Source organism: Delphinus delphis, chromosome 6 (assembly GCF_949987515.2).
Source record: "Delphinus delphis chromosome 6, mDelDel1.2, whole genome shotgun sequence".
NCBI classification, from domain to species: domain Eukaryota; kingdom Metazoa; phylum Chordata; class Mammalia; order Artiodactyla; family Delphinidae; genus Delphinus; species Delphinus delphis.
The window spans coordinates 26,024,728-26,052,528 of NC_082688.1; the positions used below are offsets into that span (position 1 = coordinate 26,024,728).

Consider the following 27,801-nt stretch of genomic DNA (forward strand, 5'->3'; position numbering starts at 1 on the left):
ACATTCATTTTCACTGGAAGTGTCAACACCGGACCTTCCTTACCAAATTCAGTAAGAAGCGTGAGCTACCGTCAGCAGAAAATCAAAAGCATCGTGAAGCCCGGGGTGTAGAACAGGTGTCCACTAAACATTTCTGGAGTTGAATCCAAGGATGTACCTTCTGTAAACTACCCAAATTGTGGTTTCCTTCCCCCTTCTGGGAATGTGGCCTTTTCTGATTTTGGCTTTTGGAAACATGTATTAGAAGTGTCATACACGCATATTTATGAAGTTATGTTTCTGGAGGTGAAGTGACTGTAAGTAACTTGAAGACTAGCAGTCACAACATTTCCACCATGAGCCTATCAAGCTGGAGGGCTATGGGCTGTCCTAGCTTTGACCAAACGACAGCTATTCGATTCCTAACTCTGGTTTAGATGTAAGACAATAATATTGGTACTGTTTAGTGTTACTACTGTTTCTGAAGCTGACCACAGCCTATTCATCACAGCTGGGGATTATCTGAGAAAAATCTGGATGACAAATCCCTAAAAACCCTTTTAAAGTGTTAACTATGGCTGATTTTTGTTTACATAAAACGTGGTTAGGATAATGTGGGAATCCAAACTGTCTTCAAAATATCATCCAAGAGAAATAAAAATCCACCCTGAGAAAACTCTGTAAGGACATTCTGTTTGGGGTTCTCATGTCAATGGTAGTACAAGATGCAACCTCTTCAATTAATCTATTTTCAGAACTTCTTCAGTTGCATGTGTAGAATTACCAGCAACGACAGCACAGGAGTCTAGCCAACAAAACGACTCAAACCAATACAGTGATGGGTTCCGTGCTTCCCCCGTGGGGACCAGGGAAGGGGCCCATGGAGATAAATAAGACCCGGTTCTAGCCTCCAGAGGCTCAGAGTTTAGTTGAGGAGGGAAGACAGACTTCATTACTGAGACTCCAAGGCAGATTTCCATAGCTGCTACAGGAGAGAGAGAGAGTAATGAGGGCGCAGGAGAGGACAGGGAGAATTTACAAGACAGTTCCAAAATATTCCCTGGGACCAGCCTGGAACAAAGATGTGCTGAGCACCACCAATTCCATATGCCTGGCAGATGGAAACATCATCATCAACTGTGACAAATGCGAGAGAAAGAGCCTCAGAGCATCAGGGCCAACAGACAGTGCTGTGAAAAAGCTTAACACCGCCCCCATCACATCATGTTGGGGGTCGGCCGCGTTGAAAAGGAGCAAGAACCCTCGGGATGAAAGCTCTCTTAAAGCAAGAGAAACAACCCACTGAATGAAATCCATGAAATCAGTTGACTTGGAAAACAACTCAGCATGAGGGTGGAAAAGACCTCTTCGTCCCTCTCAGCACTAAACCCTCAGAGAAGGCGAATTCCTGTTCTGCTCATGAAGAAAAGTTTTAAAAACGAATAGCCTAAGGCGAAGAGGAGGAAGTCAAGTTGGAATCTTTCTTCCTCTCTGAGTTCACGGTATCAGCCGGCAAAGGACTTCTGAACAAAGTACCTTCCCAATTAGGGCTTTATCTATTTACTATCCTCACTCCTACCAACCTATGCAGATTTTTAAAAATTTATAACACAGACCTGAGCGCAAGTTTCGGGTTCGCCGTGAACCATGAGACTCCGGGCAAATTACTGAACATAAGTGTCCTTGTTTGTAAAAGGGGGCCAGCATAGTATCCGAAACACAATAAACAGTTCACCAAATTGTGGTTTCCTTCCCCTTCTGGGAATGTGGCCTTTTCCGATTTTGGCTTTTGGAAGCACATGTAAGTGTGGTAAGTGCATATTTATGAAGTTATGTTTCACCACAAAGTCTACATTTTAATCAAATAGCATTTATGACAAATATGTGAATAAAAGTTTTCTGGGTTGCCAGTTTTTTTCAGGAAAAGGAGGCAAGATTCCAACTGGCCTAATTTCAAAATATGCAAAGAAACAATATTTTGAAATGATCAGTACTTTAAAAGGCAGCCTTTTCCAATAGCTTTCTCCCCGCTTCAGCCAGGGCAACTATAAGCATGTAGAAGGGGCAGGAGAGGTGGGCATTGCCAGCAAACAAAAAGAAACGAAACCAAGAAAGGCCAAAAAACAATCCTCAAACATCTTTAATCCAGTAGTTTGCATTCATTCATTCATTCAGGACTCCCAGGGGCCCTGCTGTATGCCAGGCCCTGTGCCTATCAAGGAACTCACAGTGACAGAAGGAGATCTGTCACCAAACCAAATGTTATTTTTTCTTTTCCTCCTTCCTGTTTCTTTTCCTTTTACAGGAAAACTGTTAGCATTTTGGATTCTGCACAATTTTATGAGTACATGACATTTTCATGGTATAACGTTCACCCGGGGCTCACCGAGGATTTATCTGTCCTGAAGATTTCTAAAATCTTTGTTTAAAAATAAAAATGAAAAATTTTGCTATGTAATTAGAGGATTTTAAATTAAAAACTCTTTATAGGGTTGAGTTCTTACTATACTTTAAATCTCGAAACCAGCAATCCAGGGTTAATCTTCATACAAAAGGAAGATTCCTTGCTGCACTTCTGAGCCACCGTCTCTTTCCTGTATTAGTGCAAGCCCCTTCCCTCCCTCCCTGCCGACTTCCCAGCGTCCATTCTCACCACCTCTTGCATCTAACCTCCAGGGTGGTCTGACTGAGTGATTTTTTTTAAAAAAATTATATCTGCTCATGTCAAACTCCACTTGCCCTGAGGATGAAACCCCAATTTCTTACTGGGCTTTACATGTCCCCCCGACTATCATCTTACCCCCTGGCCCACCCTGCCCTCACACTGACTGCCCTTTGCTCCCACCACCCTGAGCTTATTGAGGTCTCTGGAACAGGCCAAGCTCTTGACTTTGTGCCTCTCTCCGCAGAGGCTATGTCCTCTGTGTGAAATTCTCTCAAGCCTGCCTCGCTCACATGGTGTGTCGTCTCCTCAGCCTTCCAGCATCGCTCCAATGTCACTGTATCTGGGGGACCTTCCCTCAACACCTCCTAGGTTAAATATCCTTGCCCTAGGCTACCACAGCACCCTCCCCTCCCCTTTCATAACTCAGTGACTGTACAGCCGAGGGGACTAGATTCAATACCTTGTAATAACCTATATATGTATGTAGAACTGAATCACTTTGCTGTACATCCGAAACTAACAAACACTGTAAATCAACAATGGTGCGATTAAAAAAACCCTCAGAAATTAACTGTTTCTGGCCCACCTGCCCAACAGAACTGCAGACTCCATGAAGACAAACACCCTGCAGCTTATTCACAGCCAGATCTACACTGGCCAGTGCAGTGTCCAGATTAGAGCAGGCATGGTTCTCACCTCTTGGATACTGGGTGTCTGCATTTTCATTTATCATATTTTTCTGTACTATAAATGTTTACAAAGAAAAACTAGAAAACAGAAAAAACTCATTTAAAATCCAACGACCTACATGAAGAACCTAGGGGTAAGACGGGAATAAAGACACAGACCTACTAGAGCATGGACTTGAGGATATGGGGAGGGGGAAGGGTAAGCTGTGACAAAGTGAGAGAGTGGCATGGACATATATCCACTACCAAACGTAAAATAGATAGCTAGTGGGAAGTAGCCGCACAGCACAGGGATATCAGCTAGGTGGTTTGTGACTACCTAGAGGGGTGGGATAGGGAGGGTGGGAGGGAGGGAGACCCAAGAGGGAAGAGATATGGGAACATATGTATATGTATAACTGAGTCACTTTGTTATAAAGCAGAAACTAACACACCACTGTAAAGCAATTATACTCCAATAAAGATATTAAAAAAATAACAAAAATAAAATCCAACGACCTATACATAATACCTGTGAACAAGTAGTTACATTTCTGTATTCCTGTTCTCTATTCACAGGTGATTTACAGTGCTGCTTTTCGATGCATGGTACGGCATAAATATCAATCTCTGTATACATCCTTTTTTTTTTTTTTTTTTTTTTTTTGCGGTACGCGGGCCTCTCACTGTTGTGGCCTCTCCCATTGTGGAGCACAGGCTCCGGACGCACAGGCTCAGCGGCCATGGCTCACGGGCCCAGCCGTTCTATGGCATGTGGGATCTTCCTGGACCGGGTCACGAACCCGTATCCCCTGCATCGGCAGGCGGACTCTCAACCACTGCGCCACCAGGGAAGCCCTATACATCCATTTTTAATCACCACATAATCCTTCGTTAAGTAGATATATTATAGTTTACTTGACTCTTCCCATGTGAGTCTACCTTTGGTTATTTCTGGCTTTTCACTATTAAAAATGCAACAATAAGCCTTATTATATACAAACCTTTCTTTCATGTTTAGTTTTAGCCATGGCAATCAGGGAAGAAAAATAAATAAAAGGAATCCAAATTAGAAAAGGAGAAGTAAAACTGTCACTGTTTGCAGAAGACATGATACTATACATAGAAAGTCATAAAGATGCTACCGGTAACTACTAGAGCTCATCAATGAATTCGGTAAAATTTCAGGATACAAAATTAATACACAGAAATCTAGCATTTCTATACACTAGAAATGTGTATAGTGATCTATACACTAGATCTTTTTTCTGAAAGATCAGAAAAAGAAATTAAGGAAACAATTTCACTTACCAGCACATCAAAAAAGAATAAAATACCTAGGAATAAACCTACCTAAAGAGACAAAAGACCTGTACTCTGAAAACTATAAGACACTGATGAAAAACTGAAGATGACACAAACAGATGGAAAGATATACCACATTCTTGGATTGGAAGAATCAATATTGTCAAAATGACTGTACTACTCAAGGCAATCTACAGATTCAGTGCAATCCCTATCAAATTACCAATGGCACAGAACTAGAACAAAAAATTTTTTTAATTTGTATGGAAACACAAAAGACCCCACCTGAATAGCCAAAACAATCCTGAGAAAGAAAAATGGAGCTGGAAGAATTACACTCCCTGACTTCAAACTATAGTACAAAGCTACAGTTATCAAAACACATTTTTGTTCTGGCATAAAAATAGAAATATAGATCAATGGAACAGGATAGAAAGCTCAGAAATAAACACACACACCTATGGTCAATTAATCTACAACAAAGGAGACAAGAACATATGATGGAGAAAAGACAGTCTCTTCAATACTGCACAGCTACATGTAAACATTCTCTAACACCACACAAAAAAAATAAACTCAAAATGGATTAAAGACCAAAATTTAAGACTGGATACTGTAAAACTCTTAGAGGAAAAAACAGGCAGAACACACTTTGACATAAATCGCAGCAATATCTTTTTGGATCCGTCTCCTAGAGTAATGAAAATAAAAACAGAAACAAATGAGACCTAATTAAACTTAAAAGCTTTTGCACAGCAAAGGAAACCATAAACAAAACAAAAAGACAACCCACAGAATGGGAGAAAATATCTGCAAATGAAGCAACTGACAAGGGATTAATCTCCAAAGTATACAAACAGCTCATGCAGCTCAGTAACAAAAAAAAACAAACAACCCAATCAAAAAATGGGCAGAAGATCTAAATAGACATTTCTCCAAAGAAGACATGCAGATGGCCAAAAAACACATGAAAAGATACTCAAATTCACTAGTTATTAGAGAAATGCAAATCAAAGCCACAATGACGAATTACCTCACACCAGTGAGAATGGCCATCATCAAATAATCAAATAATAATATAATAATAATATTATATTAAATAAATATAATAACCAACAATAAATGCTGGAGAGGGTGTGGAGAAAAGGGAACCCTCCTACACTGTTGGTAGGAATGTAAACTGGTACAACCACTATGGAGAACAGTATGGCGGGTCCTTTAAAAACTAAAAATAGAACTATTGTATGAGTCAGCAATCCCACTCCTGGGCATATACCCAGAGAAAACTATAATTCGAAAAGATACATTCACCCTAATATTCATTGCAGCACTATTTACAATAGCCAAGACATGGAAACAATCTAGATGTCCAACGACAGATGAATGGATAAAGAAGATGTGGTATAGGGACTTCCCTGGTGGGCCAGTGGGTAAAACTCAGTGCTCCCAATGCAGGGGGCCCAGGTTTGATCCCTGGTCAGGGAACTAGATACCGCATGCATGCCACAACTAAGAGTCCACGTGCCGCAACTAAGAAGCCCGCATGCCTCAACTAAAGATCCCACATGCTGCAACGAAGATCCTGTGTACAGCAACTAAGACTCAGCGGAGCCTAAATAAATAAATTAATTAATTAATTAAAAGATGTGGTATGTGTGTACACACACACACACACACACACACACACACACACACAAAATGGAATATTACTCAGCCATAAAAAAGAATGAAATAATGCCAATTGCAGCAACATGGACGGACCGAGAGATTATCGTACTAAGTGAAGTAAGTAAAACAGAGAAAGACAAATGTCATATGACATCACTTACATGTGGAATCTAGAAAATGATACAAATGAACTTATTTACAAAACAGAAATAGACTCACAGATTTTGAAAACACACTTATGGTTACCAAAGGGAAAAGGTGGGGGGAGGGATGAATTAGGAGTTTGGGATTAACATATACACACTACTATATATAAAACAGATAATCAACAATGACATACTGTATAGCACACAGAACTCTATAATAACCTATATGGGAAAAGAATCTGAAAAAGAATGGATATATGTACATATATAACTGAATCACTTTGCTACACACCTGAAACTAACACAACATTGTAATTCAACTATACTCCAATTTAAAATAAATTTTTAAAAAATTTTTTAATTAAAAATAGAAAAGAATGCAGTAATAAGCCTTATTGTATATAAACCTTTCTTTTATATTTAGTTTTAATTTTATAGGCTAAATACTCAGACATGAAATTACAGGGTCAAAGTCAAATGGTATACAGATTTTATATTAAAGTTCCAACATATTTCTAAGTTTGCTTCTAAAATGATCATACTTGTAGTGATTACTTTCTGGATCTCGAAACTGGTGGGTATCCGACCAACTTCTTAATGAGACAGAGGACATATGGAGGGACATTCACTTTCTTCTTTAGAGATGAGAAGCAGTTTATCACCTTGTTTCACAAAAGCCCACAACAGAGGGAGAAAGACAGCAAGGCTGAGTTTGAGTTCTAGAACCTGGCTCCTTAGAGCCTTCTGAAGGCAAAAGAAGCCATCCAAGTTTTTAAAGGGTAGACTGTTCAAACACACAATCACTCAGACTGTAAAACTATGTGCAGATCCTTACATCTCGTGAAAGTTATCTGTGAATGCCCAGGAATTGAAAGTCCCCCGTAAAGGCCGCTAACTCAGAGTTGTGTGAAGAGCTGTCCAGTAAGGAGATGAGATGAACTGCCGAAGACCAGCAAAAACTTTACCCCTTAACACTGAAGCAGAGATGCTGTAAACCCTTCAAGGCTCATGCTTAGTGTTCAAGCTTCACCACGACACCTGTCTTTTTGTTTGTTGCTTTTTAACCATTCAGCAAAATGGTTTCTGTCTGTCCCTAGCATATGAAAGAATTTCCATACTCGAGTCTTATTCTAAGGGAAGGAGTGTTATGTGATTTACAAATATAAGCAAGTTGCACATGCATTTTCGTACTGCCCTGGGGGGCAGACCCAGCCTTGCAGGAAAGACTGATATAACCTTGCTTGTTACGGAAAGAATGAATTTGGACACCCTCGTCTTCAGATTACTTAGCAAACATTAACTGGAGGAGATGGTGATGAAGACAAATCCACGTAATGTTTCCAGAGTCCCCCTCCTACTGACTTAACACTTGTACCTTTAAAAAGAGACCCCCCAACCAGGATGTTCACATCACCTAATAGTGCATGTTCATGTTAAAAAGAAAGGCCAAGAGAACTTTTTACTTCTAGAAGAAGTGACAGCAGAGAACATGGAAAAACTGTCTCTTACATCCGAAGTGCCCATCTCAGTCACAAACTGACCATGTGTGGTACTGCAAAGATTTTAAAGGACTCATGGCCCAGGCAGGCAAACTTTTTCTGTGAAGGGCCAGTTAGCGAGTTTTTTAGGCTTTCTGGACCATATGGTCTGTCACAACTACTCAATTATTGTGTAGCTTGAAAGCAGCCACAGATAATACGGAAATGGACGAGCATGGCTGTGTTCCAATAAAACTATATTCAGGGACACTGAAATTTGAATTCTGTATAATTTCACATGTCATGAAATATTACTCTTTTGATTTTTTTCAACCATTTAAAATTGTCAAAACCATTCTTAGCTGGCGGGCCATATAAAAACAGGCAGTGGGCCAGATTTGGTCCATGGGCCAGAGTCTGCCCACCCCTGACTTATGATATCAGGTGGTTTGCCCAGCACATCCTCTTTGCCTGTCTCTGAAAGTCAGAATGGGAATGAAGGAAAGGAATCAGTGGGAGAAAGGGTCAGCAAAGCACTGTCTCTATGAATTCTTACAGGCAGGTGGTCAAAGACGCAGGTAGAAGTCTTAAATTCTCTGCTAAGAGCATTTCTATCAGAGCTCTTATTAAAAGCTTCTAGAAAAGATATTCGGCTCAGTGTATTAAAGTTCTATGGAAGGTGAGCCAGGACACCATATTTGCTTTGCATTATGCCGCCCTCCTATTTTATAGACATCTTTATGCAGCACTTAACACGCTGGTTGTGATTCTCTGTTTAAGGCGATCTCATCTGCTTGCTTATGAACTCTTGCAGGGTAGCAACTGTTTCTTATTTAGTTTTACAGGCTCAGCGCAGAGTGTAAGGCCAGTCATCTAGTTGACACACAATACATGCTACTTGAATCTACCAGTAACATAAAATCCCATAGGCGATCATAAAGTATAAAGAACTTCATAATATTGCATGCCATGATACAAATCTGCTTGCTAATGAGAATAAAATTGGACATTTTCTAAAATATTTTGTTTCAATGCTGACCAAATAATCTACTATATGCTAAAAATTAACCCAGTAGTTTTTCCATGTATCACTTTAACCCTTATGATCATTCTGTAAGATATGCGTTATCTTCCGTATTTGTAGATGAGGAAAACAGGACACAAAGCAAGTTAAGTGATAAAGCCAGGATTAGAACTCACATCTTCAGATGACATAGCTCCAGCTTTCCTCATTAGAATGCAGATCATCTGTCGAAATGTAAATTTGCTTACAAAATATGGAAACATTATCCATGGGATACTGGCTGAACACAAGAAGGAAGAAAAAAGTACTGTGACAATAATATTCGATCCAAAATTTGGTGGGATAAAGCAGTAGAATCTTTTGAGAATATTTTCTTCAAAATAAAAACCTTTCTAAGAACAGTAAGAATAAAGGATGGTAAAGTTCCAGAAGGGTATGGGGCACGGAAGTCAAGGAGACTATCTACTTTCTTTTGCCATCATTGAGTTAGAACAGAAAACATGCTCCTGCCAGACCTGACTTAGCAAAAGTCCAGACAAAATCAATCATTTTGAGAATCTCAGCACAGCCCCAGTCACAAGTACTCAAGATAGCCAAGTGAAAGGCATCATTAAAGTCAAACAACTTTGCTGTCGGCCAACTGAGCTGCTGCCAATCTCCTGAACTCGAAATCCAGAGGCAAAGGTGCTGATGCTGCTGTCATGTTTTGCTTATTTGAACAAACAGGATACGTATAATTTCTTATTTGAAAAGTGCTTTCACTTATTTATTTACTTAGCAACCAGCTACTGGAGACTTTATTGTATGCAGGGCACTATGGTTAGATTTGGGAAGAAAAGAGAGGTAAATAATGTGGTTTCCATTTTAAGACTGTTGCATCCAGGGGCAAGACAGAGCCTTGTTAAGAGTTAAGTGCAAGTTGAGGCAGCATGAAATATGTGCCTTAACAGAGGAAGGAGGAGAGCTCTCTGGAAGCCTGGGAGCCGAGGCCATTCATTTTGGCTGGAGAGGTTAGTGGAGAGTTTCAAAGGTTATAGGCAAAGAACATCTTCAAATGTCTACTTGAGAAATATCTTCTAAGGTTCTGCCAGGCACATCCCTCTGAATATGACCACACCTCTTGCTCATCTACCTCCGGTTTGTCTTCCAAAATACATGATAGAAGCAGGTCCACGGCTGACAAATCAAGAAGCAACTAACATGAGGGAGAGCACAGATGAAATGACATAATCTTCTGGAAAAACCTTCAGCGTGCAGGAACCTACAGAGTTCATAAAGCTAGAGATGCCAGTACTTAGTTCAGAAATTAAACGCAGTCCAAAAAGACCATGGCCAAAGGTGTATTTTATGATTTGGAGTTGGGGAAGGTTCTTTGTTTTATTTCTTCTCATTCCCTTTGCTGGAAACAAATATTCTATGTGACTTTTTTGCCACTGCGGATTTCACTAGTCCAGAAAGCGGAACAATTTTATTGGAATAACTCAAATGTTGGCAATTCCTCCTGAGCTGAATGTTCTGCTGCTTCCCCTAAACTGACAAAAAGAAAGAGATACGAGTTCCTTAGAGTTCAGCTGCCTGAGGCTCCATTTGTATAAAAAATTAAAAACATTTCAAAGTAAATTCAATTAGTGAATGTGTATTGGCTGAATAGACTATCCTTCTAAATTTAATACAGCGAACATGACAATTTTACGAGCAAAGCAAGTTAGAGATAATATATTTTTATGTTCCTTAAACTAGCAAAGAGACTTCAGAACCATAAAGAACGCTAACAAGGTATTGCATATACTTAAACTTTCTTCAAAGAAAAAAATATGTGTGTTTTTCCAAATGTGAGAAGTGCGAGGTTTGGTTTTTTTCATGACTTCAAGGTTCCTAGAAACGTTACCTCTTCATCTTGCACCAGCATTGCTGATAAATGGCACTACTGACATATGATTTCATTCTGTGTGTGTGTGTGTGTGTGTGTGTGTGTGTGTGTGTGTGTGAGAGAGAGAGAGAGAGAGAGAGAGGGAGAGAGAGAGGGAGGGAGGGACTGAAAGAACAGAATAGTCCGCCTCTAGAAGACCTAGTGAGATAGAAAAAAGACAGGGAGTTGAAGGATGAAAAACTAAAAGTTCAAATAGCCTGTACTGTTTACTTTAGATTCCAAGAGATTTACAAGTGATTCCTTGTTCACTGGTCCAAAGATAAAGATCTAGGAAGACAAGATTCTGTGTCACCTAAAAAAATGAAGGTGCTAAAACAAATAAAGAGAAAAAAATGAATGTGCTGATTGTCACCCATTTCTACTTCACCTTGGCTTCTGAGGATAAACACAGCAGTATAAATCCAGGGCACTTGAGAATTTGGTTCTTCAGCAGAATGGTTTATTTGACTTCAAGGATGCTTCCTGCTGAACCAGTGTTCTGTCTAGTCCATGAATGATACAGTCTGACATCTTCAGAGACATTCCTGAGGTTTACAAGCTTTGCAGGCAGAATTCAGGAGTCCAGTTTTGAATATCCACTTCTGTTTAATGATGAAATCCTTTGACTGAAAATACATCCTACAGTGTCTTTTAATTTCTTGTATAGATTCTCTCCACCACACAAAATCACCTAAAGCTATTTGTGGAAGAATGTAATGAGCAACGCACACAACACATTGTTTCGCTAGAAAACAGAAAACCTTAGTTTAGAACCAACTGCTAAGTCTATTGCACATTTTATTTTTGGCAGTTTACACGTTCCTCTGGATCTCTGCATCTTTATAGATCTGTCTGTTCTCAGGATCAACCTTATAAGAAAAGACTGCAGAAAATTAACATTTACTGAGGACCTACCATGTGTCAGGTCCTGGGGAACTTGCATCTTTTAGGTATTAAGATGTAACTTACTTACCATAAAATTAATCCATTTTAAATGAACATTTCAATGAGTTTTAGTAAATGTATGCATTTGTACAACCCTCCACAATCTTCTTCTATTACTCTAAGAAATACCCTCATACCCTCTGCAAGCAATCCCTGCTCCAAACCTCCAGCCTGAAGCAACTTCGGACCTGCTTTGTCTCCTCAGTTCTGCCTTTCCTAGAAACCATACAATATGCAGTCTTTTGTGTCTGGCTTCTGTCCACTTAACATGATGATTCTGCTATTTAGCCATATTGTTACATGTTATCAGTAGCTAATTGCTTTTATTGATAAGTAGTATTCCATTGTATGGATATGGCACACTTTGTTTACGCAACCACTTTATGTGGGAGTAGACTTGCTGGATCAAATGGTAAAGTGTATGTTTACCTTTTAAACAAATTGCCCAAATGCTCCGAAGTAGATGTGCCATCATTGTACACTGCATTCAGCCCTGTGTGAGATTTCCAGTTTCTCCACATCCTTGCCAACACTTCGGTGCTATTGGTCTTCTTAATTTCAGCCACTCTAGTGGAGAGGTAGTGATGGCTTACTACCTAATTTGCATTTAATTGTCTTCATTTGCATTTCCTTAATGATGAGTCCTATTAAGCACCTTTTCATGTGATCATTTGCCTTTTGTATATCCTCATGGGTAAAGTGTCTGTTCAGATCTTTTTCTCATTTTTAATTAAATTGTCAATCTTCTTACTACTGAGTTGTAAAAGTTCTTTATATATTTTGGTTAAAGTCCTTTGTTAGTTATTTTGCAAATATTTGCTTCCAATCGGCTGCTCGCCTTTTCATTTTCTTAATGGTGTCTTCTGAAGAGCAACAATTTAATTTTGATGACATCTGATTTATTGATCTTTTTTCTTTTAATGTTCACAGCTATTGTGTCATACCTAAGAATTTTTTCCCAAGAGAAATTTGAGTGACGTAAGCGTCAACAACCACTATTTTGCATATGGAAATCCAATGGTAACAGCACTATTTGTTGAAAAGCTATCTTTTCCTTATTCCCTTGGCACCTCTGATGAACATCAACCGGCCACATATATTAGGGTTTATTTCTGGACTTTTTCTTCTGCACCACTGATCCATACATCTGTCCTTATACCAATACCATACTTTCTGGATTACTGTAGCTTTACAGTAAAAGTTTTGAAATAAGGAAGGGTGGGTGAGTCTTCCAATTTTGTTCTTTTTTCATACTGTTCAGGCTATTCTAGGTCCCTTGCATTTCCATATACATTTTAGCATCAGTCTGTCAATTTCTACCAAAGAAAAAAAGCCTACTGAGATTTTGATAGATTACACTGAATCTGTAGATCAGTTTGGGAAGCATTACCAATATTGAGTCTGCTAATCCATGAGCATGGTATATACTGCATCAACTTAGTTCTTTTATTTCTCTCAACAACATTTTGTAGTTTTCAGCATATGGCTTTCACAGTTCTTGTTTATTCTTAAGCATTTTTATTCTTTTTGATATTATAAATGAAACTGATCTTCTTAAAATTTCATTTTTTCAGACTATCCATTACTAGTATACAGAAATATAACTGGCATTTGTATATTGATCTTACATCCTTCAATTCTGCTAAACTCACTAATATTCTAGTATCTTTTAAAATAGATTATTTAGGATTTTCTACCTACAAAGATCACACTGTCTGTGAACAAAAACAGGTTTACTCCTTCCTTTCCAATTCTTATGGCCTTAATTTCTTGTTCTTGCCTCATGGTTCTTGACTTTTGTATTTCAATCACTAGCAAACTTCTCTTTAGTACACTGTTTATTGATACTCCTACACCCTTTATCATGAATGCTGAAATCAGGCTGTTGTATATCCTTCACCCCAACGAATGACCGTTTATAATTATTGTCACTGCCTATCAGTCAAAAATTCACTTTCAGCAGCACTGCTGTCTATGTTTATAAAGTAGTGTTTGGATAATTATTTCAAAAATTCAAATTGCATTTTGTATTCATCATTTAGAAAAGAAGGAACAGTTAATAAGCACGAGCCTCAAACTTCACAACGATTGAGACAAAGATGAAAATCATCAGCCGTGCTGAGAGTGGCCATTCTTTAGCCTCAATTAGGTGCTTGCTGGACTTAATAAGCTGGTCAACCATGAGAGGCAGTAAGATTAAAGAATCGAACACGGCATAATGAAAATATAACATATCAAAGACCATGTCTAAAATGCAAAGTAGAGTTAGTGACTTTATAGTCCATTTTAGGTCTTTAGGGACACAACCGCCTTTCTGATAGGTTGCTGTTGTATTTGAGCACAGTTCAATTCACAAATAGACTGAGACGCGGCTCTCGAAGTGTGGGAAATACCAGGACTTCATTTAATCTTACAAAACTTCTGAGAAGAGTATACTGGTTCCCATTTAGAAATCAGGAAACAGACAGAGAAATTGAAGTAACCTGCTGTACAGTAAATGGTGGAGACAAAATTCAAACCTAGGTCTGTCTGGCTCCAAAAGTCCTAAACTGGGCTCCTAGTTTCCTGAGTAACCCGTTTGCTTGATGCATATTCCAAAGCCCCACGTTTCTGCCTGCTTTCACATCTGGTATGGTTTCTAGCCTTCTCTGGAATTCTCCAGTGACTCACAGCTACTGTGCAACCACTGGGGAAGAATCTACCTTCCTGGTTTGCTCAGTCCCAAAATACCAGTCTGACGGCTTCAACACTACAATGAACAGATCCGAGGTGGTTACATAAATAAGACACGTGTGCATAACTGTAGAAAGCTTAGCTTGAGATAGATAAGTGATTTTCCTTTCAGTTTGGGGGCAGAAATGCCCAGGAAGTTTGGATAAGAAAGGGTATTGGAAGTTTTTAAGTGAGGTAATTCAGGCTTTTCTTCTCTGCTTTCATTTTTGGGGAGACACTTAGAAAATGAAGGCATTCCAAAGCAGAAAAGTTAGCATCAAACTGTTAAACTGTAGATGGGTGATAAGCTCAGCCTTCTCTCTCAACACCCCACAGAAAAATTCTAACCCTTGGTGCAGATGACTCAGACAGGAATCTTTATAACTTGGGTTTGTAAGTCCAGAAAAGAGAAGCTGTTATTTCCACTGACAGTACACAGAGCAAGGAAAAAAGGAAACAGTATCAAAAGTGCTTCTCATTGTGCCTTAGGTAAACACGCACTTGATGTTTTGGATTTGTTGGTTAATTAGAAAACATTTCAATAGGCTCTTTTCATGAAACAAATACTGATCATCCCTGCCCCCCCCCCCACACTCCCCACACTCTGGACAATATACAAAACCAGAAACAACTGTCTCAACTCCTGATGCGCCACACAAGTCCTCAGAGAAGTGAGGAAGCCATCTGGGATGACTTTACCCTCTGATCAGCAGACTTTTGGAAGAGAATTCTTTTTCATAAACCCCTTATTTTATGTCCTATACGAATCTGTTCCCTCCACAAATAAAACACATACTGCACAGTCCTTACAATGTTCAGACATGAATAGCAAAGCCTTGGAAAATTTTTGTAGTCAGCAATATATCAGAAACAACCCACATGACTGAGGGACACACCGGCAGAGCCACCAGATAGAATAGGGGCCAGCAACTAAGGGTCCACAGCCTGTCGCCTAACTTTGTAAATAAAGTTTTATTGGAACACAGCCATGACCATTCATTTTTGTCTTGTCTAGGGCTGCTTTCTTGCTACAAGGGCAGAGCTGAGTATCTGCCACTGAGACCATCTAGCCTGCAAAGCCGGAACTATTACGATCTAGTCCTTTATGGAAAAAGTTCATCAACTCTCGTGATAGTACATTTAAAATAATACGAAGGGCTTCCCTGGTGGCGCAGTGGTTGAGAGTCCACCTGCAGATGCAGGGGACGCGGGTTCATGCCCCGGTCCGGGAGGATCCCACATGCCGCGGAGCGGCTGGGCCCGTGAGCCATGGCCGCTGAGCCTGCGCGTCCGGAGCCTGTGCTCCGCAACGGGAGAGGCCACAGCAGTGAGAGGCCCGCGTACCGCAAAAAAATAAAATATAACATGGAAAAATACTCCAGTTAGGGTAAGTGAAGAACAAGAAAGGAAAGATATGCTCTTTCATGTAAGGTAGAATCATAATTAAATAAAACAAAGGAAAGTGGGCATAGAAGAGACCAAAAATGTTAAGCAGTTGGATGTGGGGGTAGCATTACAGGTGGTTCTCTCTCCCCCACCTACGTGTTCCACTTTTCTAAAACGACCTTACAGTTCTTTTATAAAAGAATAAACTGAACCTCATTTTAAACATTACTTTGGCGCGTGTCTCTGTCTTGCACACAATGGGTGTGGCTAAATTTGGCCCAGCCCCTCCCCCAGGTGTGCTGGGGGCGGGGGTGGGAGGAGGGAGGCCAGGCCCGTACCTTATGCTCATCCCGAAGGTGGCTGTCCAGTTCCTCCGTGTGCTTGGTCTCATAGTAGCAGAGCTGGCATTTGTAAGGTTTCAGTTCATTGTGCTTTTCTATGTGTTGCTGGAGGCTCTCGTCACTGGAGCAGGTGAAGGTACACTTATCACAGCGGAAAACTACTCCCTGCAAGTATTTTGACAGTTTGGATCGGCATACTTCAATGGGGACAACGCGCTCTTCTGTGGAAACAAATTGAATATAAAGATGGGAATTTTTACTGATGGAAGGCAGATGTCCTCTCTCGGGAGTACAAGGAGAGACTCACCCATCCACTGTTGCTACTTCTCATGGCTCCAGGTCCGTGAACTGCATGCACATGCCCACCGTCCCTCCTCCAACCCCCCAAATCAACACAGTCCGCTGGGACACACAGGTGTTTCTAAGGTCAAAAGCTCTCTGCGTACTTAATACCCAGAATGGCCTATAAACAGGGGTGGGCAGGCTGAAAGGTGTTGGCGAATTCCTGAATGGAGATGATTAAAGGAGGAGAGAAGAACAGAATTTGTACCAACATGAGTGATTATCAGCAGCAACAGCGCATCCTACTTCCTCAGCACGTGGCATTTAGGCTGGACTTACGGATGTCACAGGTGTCTTTAAGGGGGAAGGAAAATGACATTTTCGGAGCACCTATGTGCCACCACTGTGTACCTCCCTAGCTACTCTATTAGGCTGGAGTTATTCCCATTTTTACAAATTAGTAAAGCAAGGAACTGAGCTTTTAAGTAACTCTCTAGGGGTCACAAACTCTGCAATTGCCCAAACCGAGATCCCCATGCCCATCTACCAAACCGCAAGTCTGTTATTTCCCATCGTTTCCAATTCCATTCCTGTTTCCCCTTCCAAGATGTTCTCAAGGAGACTGTTTTCCTTTTCTGGAAACCAAGGGAATCTCTAATCTAAGTTCAAATCTGAAAACAAAGCATCCTGGACACTTTCATTCACTGAAACTCCAACTGCACCTCGGAAGAACTCAGGCAGATGAAACGGTTGCAGGCAGCCTTCCGGGGGAGAAAGGGGTGGCGTGGGAGATGCGGAGGATTTGTGCCTTTACAGACAATCTGTAATCTGACTGTCACAAGGGAGAAAATAAAAGAGAGAGAGGATTTGGGTGCTTTTCCCATTCACATACCAAATGCTGTAGGGCTGGAAGTGTGTGTGCTTGTTTATTTTGTGCTCTCTCACCCTTGTGTTTAGCTGCTCAAGTTAAATTTCACACCAGTCTGCCCAGAGTTTCGGCACACGCGCCAGATATCCGTAACTGGGATAAAATTAAAATCTGTGCTATTTATGCAAGGATCAAATATAGCGTGTGCTTTCATGCTGTGTCTGAATTTCAGAAGACTCTGAAAGTTTACAGATGGACACACACAACATATATTATTTAGAAAGAGCAATGTATTAGTAAGTCAGGAAAGTGTGCTGTACCCTCAGAGTCACCGAGTGGCAACATTTCCAGAGCATCAAGATGTTGTGTGAAGCCGCTCACTCTGGGAGGCCTCCCTTTGTTGCTGGCCTGTGTTTGGCCCCTGGGGAATTTTCCCACCTGAAGCCCTGTCTTTCTCTCAACCAGCACATTCTCAGTGCAGGGCAGTCCCTGCCGTGGGAGCCCTTGAATGCAGCGATTAATTGGCCAGCAAGAATCTGGGCAGAGGAAGCGTGGAAGGTGGTGTCTGCACCACACTCCCTGGAGCTCTGATGCATATGTTATTTTCCCTGTACAAAGAGTCAGTCGCTTATTTAGAAATATAAATATTTTTAAACCACAGTAGAGCAGACAGCTAAGAAACACATGATTATAATGGAATCCACACATTTTCTTAGAATAGTAAATGCTGTAACAGTCTTCTAACCATTCAGTTCCACGGTTTGGTGTAAATGGAGGGAAAAAATGCTTTGGCGTAAACTAATGAGCCTTAAGAAAGCCCAGCCTGTGATGTTCTATTCCTCTAATCCAGGTTTGCTCAACAGCAGCACTACTGATGTTCTGATGCCAGATAATGCTTTGCTGTGGGAGGCTTTCCCGTGCAGTGCGGCATGTGTATCATCGGCACCCCAGGCCCCCGCCCACCAAGGCCAGCAGCACCTCCTCCCCCCCAGTCACGCCGACAGAAAATGCCTCCAGACAGCTGCACCCTGAAGAAGCAAGATGGACCCCGACTGAGACACCGCTCCAGGTCAAGTGCCAACTATTCAGTCCAGCTGCCCTGGGTTAGACAGGCGTGGCCATGAGCTACGAGCAAGCTGGCGCCCACGGCAAGAGACGGGGGGCAGGCTGAAGCGAGGGGACCGGTTCCACCCTGCAGCTCAGGAGTTCATGGGAAGTGTTGGGACTCGCACCCTCCCCCCACCCCATGCTCTCTGTGTTTGCTCCTGATTTATATTTTGTCATTTCTACTGCTTCCCCTTTCCTTCTTCGGCTCTGGCCTGTCCCGTCGGCCCCGGTTCTGTCGACCTCCGTGGAGATGGAGAACAGCTGGCTATAATTTTCCACATAACGACGCCTCAACACCTTGAAGACATTCGGTCGCCCTCCAGTCTTCCCTTCTCCCCCATAAATAATCATTTCTTTCAAGCTTGTGTTTCTTTTAATAGGTCTCCTTTTCAACTCCTCTACCACTTTGGTTAGTCTTCTTTGCAGTTTCCTATTTCACTCTGTGTGTCTAAATGCATTTTGCACAAAGTCAGGAGCACCCAGAATAATACCTTGGAGGTGAAACAACAACAATGAATGGGAACGGCTGCTCCCGTTTATTAAGGGCTCACTATGTTTCAAGCACGGTTAGGTGTTCGATCCTCTCAGCTACTTTTTATTCTCACAACGCCCTGCAAAGTCAGTTTGATTATCTCCAGTGAAAGCCGAGAACGGACCAGTTAAGCTACTTCCTCGAAGTCGCTCCTCTAGTTCAGCACAAAGTTGTGACCTGGGAGCCTGGGTCCGCTGACCTTTACCCGCACCCTCCTCTGTTCCTCCTGAAAAGAGCTCTCTGGGCACATCCAGTCTGTTTGCCATGCACTGCTAAGCTTTTATTCCTAATAGTTCAAAATCACAAAAGCTATCGGTGTCTAAGGCAACCATTTCTATCTGTATTTCTTTCAAATATCTTCTGGATTTCATAGAAGGTCATTTCCCTGCTGACTTATCCTGAAAGGTAAGACTTCCCATTTCCAAACTAAGACATTAACTACAGTATGTCCCAAGTCTCTTAGTTATATGGATGTTAATTTTAGAAAAAAGTTATCTTTTTTTTCCTTTCTACAAACATGGTTAACATGACCAAGATATAAAACAAGACAGACTCTAAAAAGCAGGTGAAGGACCGATAGCGTTTTCTCAATAAGGTTATTCACGGTGGAGGCCAGTGAAGGTCCTGAAGTGGGAGACTGGAATGTTTCCAGGTGGGGCCTGAGCCCTGTCTTGGCTACAGAAGCTCAGCGCTTGGGGCTTTTTCTACGGGGGCAGCGACAACTGTGGGTCTTTTCCTGACTTCACACCTCTCGAAATTACCTTGGGTAAGAAATCAAGGCCTGAATCACACTCATTGTGCCTCAGCTTCCAGCTCTGGTTGCAAAAATATTATGACTTCACCAGTCTGACTACAAGACAGATCGTGTCTCTCATCTCCTCACACTCAAAAGATGGCTTAGCACCGCAGCTGGACAGAAAAGCCAAGAGGCTCCAGCCCGGAGCAACGCCACACTGTAGCACGTGGGTGCTAAAGTTCACCAAGAGCCCGGAAGCGTGTGCCGGGTGGAAAAATCTGCAAGATCGCCACTACCGAGGCGGGGGTGAGGGGGTCACTTCTGCTCAAAACAGCGAAAACCCACATCACTGTGGAGCCCAGAATCACCAAGGAAAAATCCTTCCCGAAAGGGAGCCCACAACACACATGGGTTTCCTCCCCACAACGTGCCAGGCCTACAGGAAGCTGGGGGAGATCTGGAAGTCATTCACTCCAACAAACTCTGAATGCAGGTTACCATGGTAGAGGGCCGAGACCCTCTCTGGGCCAAACCAAAGACCCACCTGTTACCCTCTCAGCGCCAAACAACTGACAAAGGCTGAGAACTAGAAAGCCACCATCCCCAAATATAACCATAAACAGACACGCAGAAACATAAGCACAACAGCTCCCGTAAGAAGTTTTGCCATCAGCCAGGCTACCACCCTCAAGCCAGACAGAGCTGGGAACTGCACCTCTAATTCTAACAGGCCAAAGCACGTGATGGGGAGGAACGGAACGTGTAATCTCACTGAATAAAACGAAAGACTATCAATCTCACCGTAGATTTTTTTTTTTTCTCAAGAAAAATGATACTGATCAGATCAATTAGGGGAGATTAGTTCAGTTCCAAAAAGACACCCACCTGCAGGGGTCAGTTGTACTCAGCATCTGTGTACGTACTGAGGTTACAGGCTGGGAAACAGAGAGGTTAACCAGCCAACCGGAGACCAGTCTCGGTGATTACAGAGCTTCATAATTACAATGTAAATATTTGGCAGAACTGTTTCGTGCCTATAATTCAATCTGTGCCCAGCTTTTTATACCCAGGTTTGCTGTACATATACAAGGGACGTCTAGGCAAAGCGATGCATGAGGCATTGTGCTTCCAATGGTGACGAGAGCTCAGTGGAGGGACTACCCTGGTGGGGCAGTGGTTAAGAATCTGCCTGCCAGTGCAGGGGACACAAGGTCCGAGCCCTGCTCTGGGAAGATCCCACGTGCCACGGAGCAGCTAAGCCCGTGTGCCACACCTACTGAGCCTGCGCTCTAGAGCCCGCGAGCCACAACTACTGAAGCCCGCGCGCCTAGAGCCCGTGCTCCGCAGCAAGAGAAGCCACCGCAATGAGAAGCCCGTGCACCACAATGAAGAGTAGCCCCGGCTCACTGCAACTAGAGAAGCCCGTGCACAGCAACAAAGACCCAATGCAGCCAAAAATAAATAAATTTATTTTTAAAAAAAAGAGCTCAGTGGAAACATACTCCCGAAACTGTTTACTCCTTTGTTCACTGTCTCTCTTGCCACAAAAGCTCAAGCTCCTTCGTGCCCAGACCTGGCCTGACTCTTCCCGGCTGTATCCCTAGAGCTTAAAGCAACACTAGCACAGGATGGGTGTTCAGTGTGTGTCTGTGGCATGAATGAAAACCCACCAAACCTCCTACCACCAACTTTCTCCTTGAAACAGAAGTCTCAGGGCTTAATTTTTCTCCAGTTAAATTAGTCCGATCATGGTCAACCTCACCAAATGTTGATCTGACCTAAGTTCACAGCTCCTCCAAGAGATGGGTCTATAATCCTTGGCTTCAATCTTTGCTAAATTAGAATCCACAGGTGTCTCATCAGTACCGCAGCTTCCCAACTACCTACAGAGTAACGTTCTACCCCTGTGCTGGTACCCAAACCCTCCTTAATTTGGCCAGAATATACTTTCCTAGGCTTGTCTCCTATTCTCTTCAGAACAGTCTGATACCACTCTGTAAACACGTCTTGCTTCCACTCACCTGACTGGTTTGTTAAAATTCTCCTTCCACTCTGTAGTGAGTCAAACGGTGCTCCCAGAAATTTATGTCCACCTGGCCCCTCAGAATGTGACCTTATTGGGACATGAGGTCTTTGCATGTTAGTCAAGACAAGGTCCAGATGAGATCATATTGGGTTAGAGTGGGTCCTAAATCCAGTGCTCTTATAAGAAGAGGAAAGGGCACACCGACACACGCGCACGCACGCATGCACACACACACACACACACACAGAAGACCATGTGCAGATGAGGCAGAGACTGGAGTGATGATGCAGCCACAAGGCAAGGGAAGCCCAGGGAAGTCGGGAGCCAGCAGAAGCCGGGAAGAGACAAGGAAGGATTCTCTCCTAGTGACTTGAGGAGGGGCCCAGCCCTATGAACACCTGGATTTCAGACTTCCGGGCTCCAAAACAGAAAGAGGATGCACTTTTGTTAAGTCCCCCAGATAACGAATTACACCCACCTTAAGTCTTCTCTGCCTGCTGAAATGTTATCATGGATCAGTTTGAAAGCTACCCCCTCTACCACCTTTTTCTACCCCAAACAGAAATATATCTGCCACTGGGAATCTCCTAGACACTGATCACTCATTATCTTATATGGACTTATGCACACGCTTCACCTCCTTGAAGAGGCAGACTGGGTCTCGTGTATCCCATCTTAACCCAAAGAACGCAGCACGGCGTGGCATGAAACAAGCAAATAATGAATGTTTGCTGAATGCATGGACAAACAGTATGCTTGCTCTCTTTTGCCACAGCCAACGTAATTCCATGGTTATTTCTCATTCAGATTTCCCAGGAGTGAAACGGATTCTCTTTCCCTTCCTCCCTATGTAAATACAGCAATTTGTCTGAACAAAAAGCTAAGGAGACTCCAGTCCTGCAAACAGCAGCGCAGTCTCAGGGCCAGTTCAGAAGTTGCTTTTCTTGCCTTTCATTCCACGTATTTTAATTAACTACGGTCTCAGAAAGATCTCATACTGCAGGCTTTAGAGACCAAAGATGTTTATTCATCCACAGAGTAAGGAAAGCACAGGTGGAGGAAGAGCCACATCTGGTTACTTTGAGATCAGCCCCAACTCGAAATTGCCAGGCAGACACCCAGCCCTGTCTCTTGACTTGTCGAGACCAGCTTCCCACTGAGCTGCCATTTTGAGTTGGGATGGCCACCAAAGCCAGGCCAGGATGCAGATGGCAGATACGCTGTCCCGAAGCACCCTGCCCCCTGCAGCTCAGTGGTCCTCGTCTCTGACCTGCAGCCTCCAGACCACGCCATCCTCAGACCCAAATGCCACAGCCACTAGAACGCTCAACAGAGTGACACCAACCACCTCCCCAAGGATGAGACAGTGACGCCTGGTGGGTAAAGGCATGGGCTGGGGGTCAGACAAGCCTGGGTTCAGATCCCAGCTGGGTTGCTTATTAGTCATCTGACCTTAGGTAAGATGCTCAGTCTTTCTGAACCTGTTTTTTCTGTTGTTGTGAGGGATAACAGTAATTCCTACCACTTAGGGTTTTGTGAAAATTCCATAAAATGACTCACTGGAAAGCACTTAGCACAGCACCTGGTACCTAATAAGCTCTCAGTAATAGTAACCATTGCTGTTGCCATGGATGTTGTCATTATTACCACCAACCCTCAAATGCTCATGTTCATTCCAGGTTGTGTACTTTCTGACCCCAATGAGGACAATATCTATATACTCTGATGCCTCTTTTAAAATAAATCATCTCTATAAATAAAGAGAAGAGACTGTAAGTAACCAGCGACAGGCAATATGATGGATGGGTCATGGGGTCAGAGGACTGCATTGACACACAGCTTCCCTGCTCACCGGCTGGATGACTTTGGTTAAACTACTTCAGCCCTTGTGGGCTCAAGGGACTCAGCACTGGATTCAGGGTGGGGACAGTATGCACTACACCCTACACGGTCCCCTCAGGAGAACCCAGCAGAGAAACTCCTTTCAGGTTCCAGCATCTCAGATTCCTGAACAAAATTTCAAGAGTCTAACAAACACTCTAAATCCAGTTGATTCCGTTTTTGTCTCTCCTACCGTGGGCCGCAGTCCCAGGGCCACGACTGCAGCCCACTGCTAACAAACGCACAGCACCTCATGGCGGACACCGAGTACCCAGACTCTAGGTGAGCTTTTTCATACTTGACGTGACTTTCAACTGCCTTCTCCTTATCCTGCATTTGCCCCAATCTTCTCATTTGTTTCTTTGTTTGTTTGTTTGTTTTTGCGGTACGCGGGCCTCTCACTGTTGTGGCCTCTCCCGTTGAGGAGCACAGGCTGCAGACGCGCAGGCTCAGCGGCCATGGACCACGGGCCCAGCCGCTCCGCGGCACGTGGGATCTTCCCAGACCGGGGCACGAACCCGTGTCCCCTGCATCGGCAGGCGGACTCTCAACCACTGCGCCACCAGGGAAGCCCTTCTCATTTGTTTTTAATCCTACAGTTCTGCACGACTATTTTTAAGATACCTTAAATCCTTTGTGAAACGATCGTAAATAACTACACTAAATCAAAGAAAAAGTTTTTTCCAGCTTCAAGCTTCACGTACATATAACAGGACTACGGGTCACAGTACTGTCCCTCCCTCTGTGGCTGGACGATGAAGTAAGCGTGTGTGAGAAGCGCCACGTCAGGTGTGGCATGCTCCAGGCATTATGCGCTTCTCTCCCTCTGCCTCCGTTTCTTGAATTCTCAGCTCAGGGAAGGAAAGTCATCAAGCGCATTAGGCATCAAGGCTCTGATCCCACCAGGCAGCAACATGGAAAAGAGAGAGAATCCACCGCCAGAGTGGGGTCTCACCGATGCTGTCTGTTCTACAGCAGCACGACGCCTGGCCTCGCCCCAAGCAGTGCGGGCACAGAGCCAGTGACACACACATGGGCCGGGGGACCGGAAGCCAGGTGGCTGAGGGGGCACACCAGGAGGGGGCAGTCGGGCCAGGAATTCCTGCCTAAACGCTCCTGCGTGGCTTTCCCTAGCTTGCAGGCGGACGTCCTCGCCAGCAGGCATGTCACGTCTCATAAGCCTGCCCGGGGAGGAGGGGGACCTGAGGGTGCTGAAGGTTGAGGCGTCCACGGAGTTTGCAGCAGATGTGGGTGACATGTCACAAAACGTGCCGGCCAGAGGCAGCGGCTCTGTGGAAATGCTGGCAACTTGGAAAATGCCCCCTCCCCCCGCCCCCTGCGATGCCCAGCATTTCAGAGTAACACCTCAGCAGGGCAGCAGAAGACACTTGTTGCCTTCGAGTCTTTTTCCGGTATTTTCGGCAAATACCTGAAAGCTTTCCCAGGTTAGAGGTAAAGGAAGGAAGAGAGGCAGGAAGAGGAAGAAAAGAAGGGAGGGAGAGAGGGAGGGAGGCAGGGAGGAAGGAAGGAGAGATGGAAAGGTCAGTAGGTGGAAATAGCAAGAGAGACTGGCAACGGGTACTCTAGCCATCTTTTTCCATCCACCTCTGGCTTGAATCTCTTCCGGATAAAGTAGGTTTTACATAAACATATTTTTCCTTCCAGTGCAGACGGGCCTGTTGTTTAACTGTTTGAATTGGCCAGCAGTAAACTCCAGTCAAAGAAAAAACAAAGAGGACCTAAAAGACGTACCCCAGCTTAGCAGAGGAGCCGACGGTTACGGAACACCCAGGATGCACCCACATGGAACACACTAGACACTCAATACGTCACCTCAGAGGCATAACTCGTCACCTCTTTTTACGGAGGAGAGGGAGGTTAAACACAGGAGGCCTTAAATCTAGAATTTAAACGCAAAGCCTATGGGGTTTCTAACATATATCAGGCCACTTTCAGTTTTAAGAATTTTCTCTCTCCATCCAGTTCAAGGGAAATTCCGCGTTCTGCTTCGGAAATCATCATTTTGGTGTTCGTCCAAAGAACTGCTTACAGCCACAGAGCTCCTTGCCCTCACCCACCCACTCTGCTTCTCATTCACTCCTTCCTTAGCAAGGCCGTGAGAGCGGAGGACTCAGGATATAAAACTCCCTCTCAGGGGGAAGCCCCGCAGAACTGTTCACTGCAGAATCCATCACCTTTGCCTCCCTCCACGTGAAGGAAATCCTCTCAGCTGGAAGATGTTTTTACCCTGTTGGCTGTCACTAGGGTGATCGCTGTGATTTCTTGAGGGGAGATACGGTGGGGAGCAAGGGACCAGGCAAAGGTGCCGCTTCCACCTTGAGACGGCTTCCCTCTAACGCCACCCGAGCCGCCCTCCCCCGCCCCGCACAAGAAAACCGAGCTTGGAAGGTTACCTCGGTGCAGCACGATGTGGTCAATCATGTTGCGTTTGTATTTGGTGTGATAGAGGCAGAGAGGACAGCGAAGATCTTTGGGGCCCTCCTCGGGGACCGCCGAATGCCCGGCTTCCACGTGCATAGTAAAAGCAGATCTGGGAGGGAGGTGGGGAGAGAGGCGATGAGTGCAACCAAGGAGCATCTCACTCACACCCCCTGCCAGCAACCCTACTACAGAGACACTCCACCCGGGGGCCAAAACTACAGTGGTTCATCATGTTTGCTGACCACAAGTGTCCTGGTCCCTCGTGCAATAACTAAGCACTGTCATGCAGCAGTAACTTCTTTTTGGAAATTTTGCTACCTGGCTGGGCTCAGGCAGGGCTGAGTTTGAAAAGAAAGAAATAGACTCCTGAGTTTATTCTTGAGAATTGGAAGTTGCCTGTTAAACTTAAAACAAAATATAAAACAAAATCCCTACGAGAATATATTTCTCATCAAGCTCAGAAGGAGAGGGACTGTTTTGAAGCTGGGAAGATTTATCAGCTGCCTCGGTGACTCTTCCCAGGGAACAGGGGAGGGCAGGCTGGTTAGGAAGTCAGGACGGTTGGTGACCACGTAAAGGAAACTCAGAGCTGTTGTACCAGCTCGGAGGTGGAGGGTACCACTGCCTCCCCACTCCATCCTTTTCAAAACTTCAAAATTTACAAAGCCTTAAATGTCTCATAAAAATGGATGAAACCAAGAGTTTAACGGGCAAGGTCCCCTTCTTATTAACCCGAGTGCCTCTCTCTGGGGAAACATGTACACCTGTCAGTGGGCCCTTGTTATCTGGGTCCTTTTTGCCTTCTCTCACTTCTAAGGTCACATACATATTTATCTAAAGAACAACTGAACCACATTAATAGTCAGAGATGTAACACATTTTCCATTAAATCCAAGCAACTAAGATGTTGGTGGAAAAGAGACTTGTTTTTCTATCAGTTCATGTTTTTTGGGGGGGCATGAAGTCTACTCACCAGCCTCTCTGTGTGGAGTGTGTATTGAAATACTGGAGTGACCTAAAGCCCAGGCCCTGACGGCAGCAGGAGCAGATAATAGCTTTATATGTGTACTATAGCATTTCATATTATTATAAAAGCTGTCTATCTATGATACAATAACACTTATTAGTGTTTCCTTTGCTCCAAGCACTACGCTAAGCACTTTACGGCTTCATTTACTCCTCACAAGCGCCCTACAAGGTAGGTACTATTATTGTCCTTTTTTTTTTTTTTTTTTTTTAACAGATAAGGAACCAGAGACACAGACAGGCTTAGTAACTTGTCCAAAGTCATACAGCCAGTAAGTGGCAAAGCTGGAGTTCAAACCCAGGTAGTCAGGCTCCATATGCTACACTCGTAACCATGAACCTGAACAGTATCTCCCAGGATGAGACGAAGTCACAGGGGTTTAGATTAAATGACAGGAAGCATGCCAATCTTTCTCATACACAGGAGCAAAGGTGACTCCGGATTATATTTTTCTAGATGGGAACAATCTCTCTGTGATTGTTCAAGTTTAGGCTTCCCAGTGTGGAGTCTTGGTTCTCTGGGTGTCTTTCAACAACATGATCTTAAGAAATAAGAAATCTATACAAGGGTAGCAGGGGCGTCACGACTGCCGGTGTTCTCTCTTGACTTTGACTTTGCTCCCAAGAAGATATTTTTTTTCCCCCAAAGACAAATAAAATAAAAGGTGAGGGTGA

At 43.4% G+C, this 27,801-nt stretch overlaps 1 protein-coding gene across 5 annotated transcripts in view; it reads right to left on the reverse strand.

The window, feature by feature from the left end:
* ZNF462 (zinc finger protein 462) overlaps nt 1–27,801 on the reverse strand; it is a 142,163-nt gene that overhangs the window by 8,879 nt on the left and 105,483 nt on the right. For 4 of the 5 annotated variants that reach the window (XM_060014377.1, XM_060014374.1, XM_060014375.1 and 1 more), the window contains 2 exons: nt 26,073–26,209; nt 16,224–16,447 (listed from right to left, as the gene is read on the reverse strand). In XM_060014377.1, coding sequence (XP_059870360.1) covers nt 16,224–16,447; nt 26,073–26,209 — 361 coding nt within the window. Of the gene's footprint in view, nt 1–16,223; nt 16,448–26,072; nt 26,210–27,801 lie in introns of those variants that run through there. The other variant, XM_060014378.1, reaches the window with a different exon arrangement.